General features: G+C 37.5%; 1 protein-coding gene across 1 annotated transcript in view; it reads right to left on the reverse strand.

Moving 5' to 3' along the window:
* The window catches only part of USH2A (usherin), an 892,942-nt gene that overhangs the window by 313,476 nt on the left and 565,638 nt on the right, over window positions 1-13,828 (reverse strand). Inside the window, exons 40-41 of the mRNA XM_061161192.1 lie at window positions 6,957-7,585; window positions 498-832 (exon numbers count right to left, since the gene is read on the reverse strand). Coding sequence (XP_061017175.1) covers window positions 498-832; window positions 6,957-7,585 — 964 coding nt within the window. The remainder of the gene's footprint in view (window positions 1-497; window positions 833-6,956; window positions 7,586-13,828) is intronic.

Consider the following 13,828-nt stretch of genomic DNA (forward strand, 5'->3'; position numbering starts at 1 on the left):
TGAGCCACTGGGAAAGCCCCTTCAACCATCTTTAGTTCCTACAATATCATGATATTTTTACCATGATAAATCTTTCATGGTTCCATATGTCAAGATACACAAGATGAAACTATGAAAGTTATGAGTAAGGCTGACACAGAGTGTGTGGGGGAGGAAAGGATTGGGAACCTGAGGTTAGCAGATGCAAACTATTATACCTAAATTGGATAAACAACCAGGTCCTACTGTATAGCACAGGAAACTATATTCAATATCCTGAGATAAACCACAATGGAAAATCATATAAAAAAGCATGTATATATATGAATAACTTAATCACTTTGCAGTCAGCAGAAATTAACAAAACATGATAAATCTACTCTAGTTAAAAAAAAAGTCACAAATATGAATATCCAATAAGAAATTAGTTCTATGTTCATATGTGAGGAAGAGCCTCCTCCCTTCCTTCCTGGAGAGAGACCACAATAAAATCCAAAAGCATCATTGCTGTCTCTTACCTCACATCAGGTCCATTTGGCCTGGATGGTGGCTGCCAGGAAATCCCAACATATGATTCACTTAGTGGAACCACGGACAATGGGCCAAGATCCTGCGGCAGGGTGGGAGGGGTGGTCACGTGGGTAGGGAAGCTCTCTGTGCACCCCCCTAGATACCCGTTACCCCCTGAGCAAGCCACAATGGTGACGGAGTAATTAGTGAAAGGAATCAGATGAGTAACGACATAACTTAACACAGAAGAAGTAACATTGGTGATGGTGATGTGAGGGTCAGGCATGCGGATCTCGTAGTTAAGGATGTCTCCATTCAGGATGAGTGGGGGCTTCCAAGTGACCTGAAATAAAAGAAAAATTAGAACCAATGTGACAACATAGGAACAGAGCAATTGCGGAGGTTCACAGGGCCCAGCGTTTCGCTCTGTCTTGTTTTCAGTTAAGTCACTGTAGAAATACACATGTTTGACTTAGCCCTTTACACTAGACAGTAATGAAGAGTTTTCAGATCAATTAGCAGTCCACCAGGAACTAAATGAGATGCCATTTCCTGGGTTGGGCTGTTAGTCTGGAGACTTTCTAAGACTGTCAGACTAATACACACCTCAGTGATTCATCTCCACCACGGGTGTCCGGAAAGACGCAGAGCACACACATGGAGAGAATTCACACATCCACACACATCAGTGGGGCAGCAGCAGGATTTGAGAGTGTCCTTCTTTATAACTCAATTAGACGAAATATCAGAATTCCTTGTTTTGCATTGTAAGTGTGTATTCTAAACATGTCACTATTCTTTTTTTGGATGGTGGTGGTGGGAGTGCAGAAATCATTCTTTGCATTTTCTGAGAAAGTGAAATTGAGCTTCTGAATCTCACTAGTGCATAATGTAGCAAGTAACAGCAATAACAACATATCCTTTTTGCAAAGAGAAGAGATGTGTGGAAAGCTTTTAACAAAAGCAAGCAAAAAATGATCCTGTTTAAGTCATAGACCAGAACGTCAGAAGAAAGAAACAATGTTTTCTAATAATGTTTAATGTTCTTTTTCTTCTCTGACTAAATATTGTAAGGGCATTGTGCTAACCCACTCATGCTCTTATAGGGGGAAAAGACCCTAGAAAAATGCACATAGGTCATTAAAAATCCATTATTTATATGCTATCCTGCTTCATCTCTTTTTTTCTTGCCTTGCAATGTTCCTTAAATTTTAGAGTGTATATTTCATCTTCCAAATAGACTGTAAGTTTCATGAGAACAGAGCCTAAATTGTACACTTACTTAATGCCAAATACTCAGCGATGGAGTTTAACAAGTAATTGCAGTCATGGCTGATGGCATTATATTTTCCTTAGCATACAGCTATTTTGATAATTTAAACAAGTTTTCCACAAAGTGATATATTGATAACTACACTTATAGTTCTATACAAAATTAAAGTTTGAAACGTGTTATAGACAAATTAGAACAGAGAATGATGAACTAAAATTTTCTGTCTTAAAGGAAAAAAGTTTCCTCTAGGAGCAATATAGCCTGAGATTTTCGTAGGGTACTCTTACTAATTGTTGGAGACAAAATAGATTGAGGGCAGGAGAAGAAGGGGGCAACAGAGAATGAGATGGTTGGATGGAATCACCAAATCAATGGACATGATTGAGTCTTGAGTAAGCTCTGGGAGGTAGTGAAGGACAGGGAAGCCTGGTGGGCTACAGTCCATGGGGTCGCCAACAGTTGGACATGACTGAGTGACTAAACAACATGTCATTTGGGCAGCTGCTTGATGATTACAGTCCTAATTTATAATTAACAAGGACTTGGCATCTACTGAAATTTTACTACATGGCTTGAAATCATTGCTGATTTTAAAAACTTCTAGGAGAAGAGAGTTCCAAAATGTGCTGGTGAAGACAAGTTTTAGATGTGTTCCTTATGAGCACAGAGGATTTGCCTGGATGGAGGAGAGATCAAAGAGGCCTAAATTAAGCAAAGTTTATAAAGCAGACATAGGATTCTATTTATTTTGGTGGTACAGTGTTCTTTCTGGGTTCAAGAAATGAGTCAAGGTCAAACTTACAGGGCTTCCTGTTACTTGCAAATAAAAAATGGAAGGGTTATCACAGCTCAGTTCTACCTGACACACATGTGGAATGCCACTTGCCTCTGGAACTAGAATATTCTGAAAGTTCAGGTCAACGCTTGGCAGTCCTTGAAAGAATTCAAACTTCAGATGCAGTCTGTGTTCGCACTTGAGCTGAGAGTGAATTGATTTGGAACTCGGTTATTGAGGCTAAGAAAACACTCATAAAATAAAAATCTGCATAAGATATCAACCTGCAGAGATTAAGAGATGTGATGTAATGACTCTGAAGACAGTCATTTGAAAAGCTGAAAAATCCCTGTGTTTTCTACTATAAATGTTTGCATCCAGAAATTTGCTATTTTTCTCACTTAAAAAGTTAAAGACTTAGGAAGATATGTCTTTTTGACAGTACTGAGTTAGAAGACATGAGTCTACTTCCACAGAAAGTTTTTAGAAGGAATTTAGAGCAAGGTGGAGAAGGCCATTGTCATTATAGTGAGTAGGCTAACAGAAATGGTATCTAATTTGATCATCCTCTTGAAAACATCCTGGAGCTATTACTAAAAATAAATGTGACCAAGGTTTTTAAGGAGCCAGTTAGTGAAATATTGGATTCTATTCTTTCCAATGCTTAAGACTACTTTATTATAGTGTGGCCAAAATATGTGAGATTAAAATTTTCAATTTAATTCCCCATAGCCTTTTATTTATCTATTGCTCATATGAAGGATTATAAAATATTGTTGCAGCCCCCAAAAGTCAGACTAAGGACCATGTTCCTGGCTTAATAAGCAAAAGATGTTCTGCAAAAGAAGACTTTTACACTGATATTTTTAAAATAAAGTGTCATTTATGGCTTAGAATAAAATGTTTATTTTAGAGATGCTTTATTGATGACAATAGTTTCTTTAATTTGTGTGGTTCTTAATTGCTTGGATTTCCATTTCTCTGTTTATTTACTATATATTTTCATAAGATAGGACAGGTGGGTAGGTGTTTAAGGAACTACTGACTTTAACCTACTCAATCAGATCTCTGAAGTGTGGCCCTAAACAATTAAGGCACCTGCATGATCCCGGTTGTAAACAAAAATTTATGAAGATGGTTTAGTTGATTGGCTTCAGGCTTGAAAAAAGTAACACACAAACATTGTAATTTACTTCTAATTTCTTTAACTCCATCAAATCACATTTTAAAACTACACATAGCTAACATATATAAAATAGATAGACAGTGGGAATTTGCTATATGTCTCAGGGGACTCAAGTCAGGGCTCTGTGACAACCTAGAGGGGTGGGCTAGGATGGGAGGTGGGTGGGAAGCTCAAGAGGAAGGGAACATATGTGTACCTATGACTGATCCATGGCGATCTACAGCAGAAACCAACACTATTGCAATTATCCTTCAAATAAAAATAAAGAAAAAAAGAACTTTACGAATAAGAGTTTTTATGAAGATCGATATAATGGGCTGAGACTGGGCTAAGAGTAAGTATGCTTGTTCAATTTGCTAATATCTTATTCTATTTAGAAGTTTTGGATCTATAGCATAATTCTAAATTAGAGCTTGATTAAACCCTGTTTTACAGGTTTTGGTATTTTTTACCAACTTTATATGATGAAATGCATTTTCTTAAATGAATAAATGCAACACCAAAGTGTGTGGCTTTCACTTTTTCAGATAACACAACCTCTTTGACATTAAATGTTGTTTTCCTTATAATCAAATAAGATATTAATAATATGATGTGCAAGTTTCCCCTTTTTCTTTTTTAAAATTTTATTGAAGTACAGTTGATTTGCAATGCTGTGCTAATTTCTGCTATATAGCAAAGTGATTCAGTTATTCATATATATATATACACACACATATATATATTTTATATTCTTTTCCATTATGGTTTATTATAGGATATTGAATATAATTCCCTATGTAGGACCTTGTTGTTATGCAACTTTCCTTTCTTAAGGCTCATATCTATGCCAAGTCATAGCTCATCTTTTTACACTTATTAAGATGTTACTTTGGGTTATTTTCCAGTTGGCCTAAGTATGTGAAGTTTCCTTGTTTTCCCTATTAGACTGCAAGTTCTTATAGGAGGAAAGGTGGTGAAAAGACCAGATGGTGCAAAATGGTAAGAACTAGAGTGAAATACCAGTCCAGTTCCTGTATTATCTCTCAATCAACTGGTAGTCTTTATTCCTCTTAACCTGACTTGTTTTTCCCCCAAGTTTTTTTTCCATTTCTGAGCATTTTATTTATTTATATTGTTTTGTCTAAAATGTACACTCCATGAAGGTAAAGATTTTGTCTTGGTCTTACTGTGTCCTCAGTGCCTAACAGAGGCACTCATTAAGATGTGTAGATGCTCAATAAATGTTGGTAGAACTGAAATTATTATTGTCAATAATATTATTGACAATTTTGCTCATCCTAATATTTAGAATGATTCCATATGGTAAATGTTGAATGAACCTTTTAGCCTATATATTAAAGACCATGCTTCTGTTCCTCAGATTTTATCCATCTGCAATTTTAATTTTCAAATCTTATCTTTTATAAAAAGAAATCATAGTACTGCTGTCACACTGCCTGTTTACCAGATAAGCAGTGTCATTAGAACAGTTATTCTGGCAATCTGAAGATCTTTCTGAACCTTTCTGAAGGTGAGCAAATAATTCTGAAGCATAAATATGTTGTTTTAATATTATTTAAATACATATAGTCCAATACTAGATTCAGCTAAATAATCCTAATGACTCTCTTCATTGATAATTTTTGATTTTCTAGTTATAAAGTAAGGATTAGTAACAGGTATGAATTTTTTAAAAAATGAGCACTAGTGTACATTGTCTGTATATTCTAAGCACCTTCTTAGAGACTTTTAGATTCCAGGCCTGGTGAGTGTCTGTGAGATTCTGCTCTCAAACCAAGCTAAATCGTACTTTAGCAGTTTGCACATTGTTTAACATTCTTGGATGAGGTTACAAAATCAAAAGAGGAAGGAAAAAAAAAGGATGAATGAAAAAGCCAGGCAGCTTACTTTGAATACTTTTGATCATCATTTATAAATGCTGAATCACATAGAATTATGCACTGAGCTATTACTTTTCTGAAAATATTTGTCATCTTTCGGATTTGCCTAGCTATTAAATCTTGGTTAGAAAGAACCTAGAAAAAACGTCCATTACCTAGCTTTGCCTTTGTGAAGGACTCTGCTTATGTCACATCATATTGATTGGTACTGCTACCGAAGTTTTGCAAAATTCCCTTAGGATTAAAAAGAAAAGTCATTTCTGGAATGATTAATAACTCTAGGTTTGTTTGGGGTTTTCCTTTGGTTTATTCTGCTTTTCCTTTGAATGAAGAACAATTCTTAAGATTGCCCAATTCATATAGTAAACACTATACATCATGTCCTTCAAATTGATTTCCTTTTGATGTTTTATCAACAGAATTCTATACATTTGAGATGTTTCTATCAAGAAGCTGTGTTGCTTTGACCAATCTCCTGCGTAAACTCATGAAGGCAGACTTTGAAACACAGATATTAGTATGTAGGTTCAATTAAATTTCTTCAATGATTTACACTATTTCGCATCACCCAGTGTTTGCTTTTCGTAGGCACGAGAGAACACACAACAGCGATTCAAGTAATAATTTCAACAGATGAACTTTGCTGTTATGCAAATGTCCTTTGTTTTGTGCTCTGGCGAGCAAGCTGCTGCACCAATGCTTTTGGCAGTAGTACAAGACTGAATCCATGGAAGCATGTGTGTATTTACACAAAAGAGGCTTCTAAGCTACAAAACTCCCTCCTGTTTGGTTACACTAATTTCCCTTGAATGAAGTTTGTATGCAAGCCAAAACAATGGTAGTTATCCTAGCCTCTAGAGTTCATTCCCAGCAGAATGAAGTGAATAATTGAACAGTTCCTAAATAGCCCCGTAATCTGCTATTTTTCTTTCTTTCCCCCATCCTCTTGATTCTTTGATCATTAAAAAAAAAATCAGAATATTGGTAATTGGAACTTTTGTTAATACACTAATCCCTTCCCCCCGCATTTCCCCACCTCTTCTCATTTTCTGATCTATTTAGATCTGACGTGGTAGTTAAGCTAAGCATCCCAGGGTGGCATTCAAAGGATTTCAGGTGTGTGCGGCAAATGGAAGTGTCTCAACAATATAATTAAGGGGATTCAGGGAGAAATGAAAAACTGACATCAAATTCGAGAGAGTTTGGGCCAAAGGCCAAAAACCCAGTTTCTCCAGTGATTGCCTAAAACAACACATGTGTGCGTTTTGTCAGTAGATGGCTCTGTTTAACACGGAGTCAATGCAGGGTACATTCCTAGTCTGCAGAGGAGACAGACACTTAGCTTCTTACCTTGGCTGCGTTGGGTCCTAACACATCCACCTCGGGGGGCTGCACCCCAGCAGGTCGCGAGGGTCTCGTGGTCACTTCTGCCCAATCACTGCTGTTTGTCCCTCCATCAGCAGTGCTCATTAGCACTCGATACTCATATTTTGTCCACGGACTAAGAGCAGAAGTCTTGTCGATAAACCTCCTGGGATGACTTCCTGGGAGAGTCACCAGGGTGGTGACTGCCTCCTTCCCTTGGACCCTTCTCTGGATGGTGGAGTTCTCCACCAGGCCGTTGGGATGGGCAGGGGGTTGCCAAGATATGATCACGGATGTTGGGGTATCAGAGAACAGCTCTGGACTCAGGATACCTTCTGGTGCACCTGGGAGTGTCCAAACGGTCTGGGAATCTGCTGACAGGGAACACCCTTTTGAAGTACAAGCTTCTACTTGAAACGTGTAGGCCGTATATGGGCGTAAATGGGTCACTGTGCCATTAGTGACATTTCCAGAAGTTTTCAAGCTGAGGCGGCCATGTTGGTAAATGTTATAATGGGTAATGAGCCCGTTGCACTTTAAAGGATGCTGCCAGGTGACCAGTATCATTCTCGACTTCTTGTCCAGAATAATTGGAGGGTCTATAGGTCCAGGTTCTATAAAGTAGAAAGTAAGTAGTGATACATCTTGGGAACTTCCCACCCCTCAGAACAGAACTAAAATCAGTGATCACTCTCCTCCCAGAATATGAAACTGGACACAGTAAAGGCCATTGGGTAAGTGGCCAAGTGTCATATAGGCAAGGCTCATGATTGCTTTCTTCTTAAATGTGTAAGATGCACTTGTTGAACATTATTGAATTCAATTGCCATTTGCTCTTGTAAGATAACTTTATTAAATCATTTCTTTTGATTAAAACTAAGGATTCCCCAACATCACGAAGACTCTTCTGAAATTAAGACCTTAGGAGAGAAAGACACAAGAGGGCAGCTGTAACCAAATTTCACAACTTACGCCCCATTTTTCTGGAACTCTGGTAACTCATTATAATCAATAACACTATCATAACAAACCTGTATATTTTATAGCCCAGTAAAACCCTTCAGCATCTCTCATTATATATTCCATATTATCCCCGGCTCTGTTTATCATTCTAATCCATGTTTTGCAATTTATCTACTCCCTGTTAATATTATAGGTGATTTTTTACTGTGACTGTGACAGAAGCTGCCGATTTAGCTCTTTCACCTACTGATAAATAAACAATGCACAGATCTGACCTTTAGGTTAACAGGTTTAATGCTTGCTCCACTCAGCACTCTAACTGATTCAATTATCATAAAGGTTCAGGAGGCTCCATGAATACTGAAAAAGGCCCACCATATGCCCGCCTAGGTGTTGTGGAGCAGCAAATATCCTGCAGCCCTCCAGAGAAATTCCTTAATTGTAAATAATTTCACCATGCGACACACTCAAGTCACCTTGAATGCAAACCCCTCAGCCTGCGGAGGCAAAGTGTTATTTAAGCTTTACTGGGCTGCGTTAAATTCTGCAATTTGAAGGGCTGTTAAGTTTTTCAATTGAAATTTCATTTAAAATGCAGGTGCTTTTTATTATATTGAGGCTTTACTGCTCTCTAGGTACAAGCAAGAACATGGTGCAATAACACAAATCTGGCTCAATCACTGATCAGTAACAGCTGTAATTCCAGAACATTTAGCATTCTTATAAACCACGGCCTGAAATCTATAAATTGCTACAACAGATCAAGAAAAATCCTATATCCCCCTTTTCTGCCCACAGCAATTTGAACATTTATGAGATTTTTCTGTGAACATTAGATTTTATGGAAAAATCTTTAAAAAAGATAGACTTGGATTTAGTAATTGTTTAAAACAGCACTGATGATGTGTGTGTGCGATTCAGTGTTATAACCAAGGTTTAAATTTTAAACGCAACCACGGCTTTGCGGAGCCAAGGACCACAATCATAGCTGGTGATAGGAGCATATTTTTACACAACATGATTCACATATTTGTCACCAACTGGACTGATGGTAGAATCATAATTACTTTTAGAGACGAAAGCTGTTACACTGCACTAACCCTGAAATCAAGCCATTTCTGACAATTTGGTAATGTACCCTATTTGAAGAGAAAAATCCTAAAAGTACAGTGATCCCGAGATGGATCACATTTTTCATTTCAGTCTGCTGTTAGCTTTCATTCTGAAGCTTTCGTCAAACCACTGTGACATTTCTTGCTTTTGCTCCCCGGTACACAGCAGCGGTAGCAATTATTATATCAAAATAGGAATACAGATCCTTTCTTATTTATACTTGTCATCCAGATTTGGCTCTTTCCTAAAGAAAAGCAAGCGCAAGTCTTGTAAGATATCAATGTTGTTTTGTAAAACGAAATCCTCTGAGATTGGGGTCCATAAAATCAATGGTGGAGAATTGAGCCTTTCAAGTCTAACCCTAACTCACCCTTCCCTGCTCAAAAAAGAGTAATAACCACTTAAAAATCAGAATATTTTTCTATTAGGGTTTTCACAGGGGTCTTGCATAATTATTCATCATATGTGCATTATCAAACTGTGAGCTTCTTCAGGGAAAAGTAACAATGATGCAGTTTGTTCTCTGTTATGATGGGGATAAACCTTTTATTTCTCTTGACTACGATGATAGTGTTATCAGGGAAACATCCAGTATAATGAGATGAACTGGCACTTCAAGCTCCTACAGAGCACAGCCTTTCCTTAAAGATGATCTCTTATCTTGGGCAAGAAGAGATGTTCAATTTCAATTGCATGATTTTTTCCCCCTTAAAACCCAGAATACATTTTATTAGCTTCTCGCTCTAGCTGAGTAGGCTCCCAGCTCTTGTGGCAGGAAGGGTCCTTAAAGTCGGCGATTCAGGAGAGGATGCTGAAAGCAGCTTAATTAGCTCCTTTGGCTAAGGAAGTGTTAAAACCTGACTCCTGGCATGCTTTCAATTTAGTGCTTTAAAATGATAAGCCGAATCATCTAATTCTATATACAAATCAACCGGCGTGCCACTGCATGGTTGAAAGGGTCACCACAATTATGTAAAACATGAGTAATAACTATAATTGGGGTAGTTTGCTAATACAATAAAAAGCTCTGAACATGAGAAAAGTTATGCTCACAGCAGTAGCTATCACTTTCTAAAGTAAGAATTCATGGATGAAATGACATGAAAAAGATGGTTATAAAATTTTAATGGAATGATAAAAGGCAAAAGTCAGCCTCTCAGCTGAATTCTTAAAATCCCTATATATCACAATCAGCTCCTTAACTGTAAAATCAATGTGGAGTATAACATGTTGTCAATGCGGCTGTCACTGGAGGGGAGACTGGAAGTATGACAGCCACACAGCTCAGCTGGCGAGTGATGAAAATACAACCGTACAGCCCTTTCCATGGGTGTAATTGTTTAGAGAACTCCCCTCCTGGAGCGGGGAACGGGAGCATCCTTTCTGTTCAAATCACTGATTCATATTTCAGGCTGTTTCATTATAGCATTAATAACGGAAAGTAGTTTCATTTTGGCAAATGAAATTATCTTTTATGGGAAACGATTTCACTCATCAGCTTCAAAAGTTCAGCCCCAGCCTAAAAGAGAGTAATGAGATTGTTCACAGAGGGGTCTGCTTATTTATTTTCATACTCAGGTGTGTATGTTGGGAAGGATGGGTGCGTGTGTGTGTGCGTATAAATGATTTGAAAGAATAAACAGTTGCAATGACACATCTGTTGTGTGTATATAACGGTTTTTAAAGTGGTTTTCATGGGTCTTCTACAAACCGTTTGCTACTAGAGTTACCCACAATCACTCACTTTTCTTGGTTTTCTCATTACTGCCTTGAAGCCACTTTTTGCTATTTTAATTAAAAACTCACTTGGCTTAAAAGCTCTTTTTCAGTAATATTAACTCTATAAATGAATATCCTCTAAATCTGCCAATGAATTAAAAACCAAGGTGGCAAATACATGGACATAGATTATACATAGCAGTATGCTCTGTGCTAATTGTTTGTACAGTCTCTTGCTATTCATTGTGAAAATGTTAGCAGAAGAGTGGAGTGATGGATTCCATTCCCTCTTTAATCATGAATTCTTTTATCAATTTATTATTTATACCCCCAGATACTTCCCAAAAGGTGTTTTTTGACAGCTTATAATAAAAGACTTAAGTAATAGGACCAATAAATTAAAGATAAAGAATAATTAATCTTGTGATGATACAGAGGTAAAATCATTGTATCCCAAAACAAATATTACAAATGGGCACTGACATTTGGCATGTATGTATTGGCATGTATTCAGCTTCTAAACAACTGACAAAATAGGAAAAGGGCTGTGTAACAGGGCATCGTTGCTTAATAAAAGGAACATCTGAAGACTACAAGGTTGCTTCAATTAAAAGGATACAATTTATGGTCTGCAAGGAGGTGAACTGGTATTGGGGAACTGTTTTCTCTATTTCTCCTGAGACCAGGACAGTAGAGGAAGATTAGGAAGAGTGTTTTGTCTTCCAGAATGGGGACGTGTTGTATGGTGAACAACGGTGGATTCTTTCTTGAAAGTTTGGGGCAGAGAATGAAATGTGCTAATGTGAAAATTCATGAAGGAAGAAAAAAGTCCTAAAAGAACTAGAAGTTCCAAATTCAGAAGAGCAGTGGGCTTTATGTGCCCAAAACAGATTCAAGAATTCAAGAAGGAAATGAAGGTCAGGTGGATAGAATTTTTCATTAATTGACACTTTCAAAAGATTTTTCTTTCAAATAATTTTTCTGTTGGTCACTTTCGGCTTTTGATCTTAGGATATAAAAATAAGACTAAAAAGATACTAATTTGTTTTATAAAATCTGGAAATGCAAGAACCTGGAGTGGGGGAATCTATGCAACAGGGAAATAAACTATTGTAGGGACATACATACAGAGCCACTTTGCTCTCAAAATCAGCAGAATGATTTACTTTGCATCATGGATTTTCTTTTGTGGGTAAAATAGAGACTACATCGCTGTTTGCAAGGATAAACATGTCAGCATTCAGAAGTTAATATTTAAAGCAATTAGGAAACAAGTTTGGAATAGCAAAGTAAAATCATCATGCCAGCACTACAGAGACTTACTGCTCACATTTCTTCATTAAATAAAATAAAATCTACTGATATAAATATGTGCCACCCTCCTTTACAAATGTTTCTGTTTTTCTCTCACTTAGAAAACTCTTAAAATGCAGACTGACTTTAAATTCTAAAACACACTAATAAAAAGATCTTTCCCATGCAATATTAGTTGTAAAATTTAAGTACTCTTAAAGGCACAAAGACACTTATTAAGTGATTGGAATATCCCCCTCTAGAAGTACAATAGCATGATCAACTGATCACATTTCATACCACAGCTTTACTTCCCCTGTCATCAGGACTCGCTATTCTATCCATTACAGTTTGTGAGAATAAGAAGAAAATATATTTTCCTTTTGGAAGTCTTTCTATATATCTGTCTTCCTTTTGAAGTAGCACTTGGTTTGGGCTAGCAGAAACCTTTCTGATTAGAACACTCATTACCCCGGTCAAGACAGAATGACAGGGACAGCCAGCAGGCTGCCTCTGACCAAGGCAAGGAGTGAGGATCGCCTTTGGGATTTCCTCCTCTAACATCTGCCTCTCATCCTCACCCTTCTGGTCTCATATTCAGAGGCGGACATACAGGCAGAGGATTCTACAAGCTGCCCTATCTCCTGTGTCAGTGGGCACCTCCTATAGCAATAGCTTTCCTTGCCTGGACCAATGGAGAGGAAGTAAATTTGAAATCTGATATTGATGTGAACCCCAAATAGAAATCATTCTTATTTCCCTCCTTGTGTTCTCCTCTGGGAAGGCTTTCCTGACACCCAGAGTTGTTGGGAGAAGCTCTCCTCTGAGCTTGCCCTCATCTTCGAACACAGTACTCTATTGTCTTACTGTATCTTCCCAGCAGACAGTGGACGACTCAAGTAAAGAACTGTCCTATTCATTTTTGTAACTTCCAGTCCTTCCAGCATGGTAGGTACTCAGTTAAGATTTGCTTGCGTAAATTTTCATAAAAGTGAAAGTGAAAGTGAAGTCACTCAGTTGTGTCTGACTCTTTGCGACCTCATGGACTGTAGCCTACCAGGTTCCACTGTCCATGGGATTCTCCAGGCAAGAGTACTGGAGTGGGTTGCCATTTCCTTCTCCAGGAGATCTTCCCGACTAAGGGATTGAACCTGGGTCTCCTGGATTGTAGGCATAGTAGACAGATGCTTTACTGTCTGAGCCACCAGGAAAGTCAGTAGTTTCATGGATTTGTTTATATGAAACTCTTTTTAATCAGTACTTTAGCAATTTGCAGCACTTGTTCTATATCAGACCAACCACCAAGCACTGGATCTACAAAGATAAATGAGACAGAACCCTAGGTCCTAAGAAATAACAATTCAGAAGGAGATATTGACGTTGCACAAGTAAATATAAACCAAAATCCTACGGTAGAAATGACGAGGGAAGTGTTCACAGAGAAGGTACCATTTGAACTGGGACTTGAGGGATGAGTAGAATTTTGTTAGAAAACAAACGAGGCAGAAAAGTGCTCTGTTAGATATAGATTTCAATGAATGTCACAAGGTCTTTCTCTTTTACTTCAGAAGAAAGATTATTGCTTTATAAATTGCTATGAGAATCTTAAAGATGAATGAGAGGGAAAAACTGCTCAAAAATGCTAATGAGAAAAGTAAAATAGGATCCAGATACTATATCCTTTGTTCACAGTGCATTGAAAGTATGGGAAGGAAAAAACAATAAGAACTAATATAATAAGTAGATACAGTATGTTAATAGTACTGAAA

The sequence above is a fragment of the Dama dama genome, chromosome 14 (genome assembly GCF_033118175.1).
Source record: "Dama dama isolate Ldn47 chromosome 14, ASM3311817v1, whole genome shotgun sequence".
Lineage (NCBI taxonomy): Eukaryota > Metazoa > Chordata > Mammalia > Artiodactyla > Cervidae > Dama > Dama dama.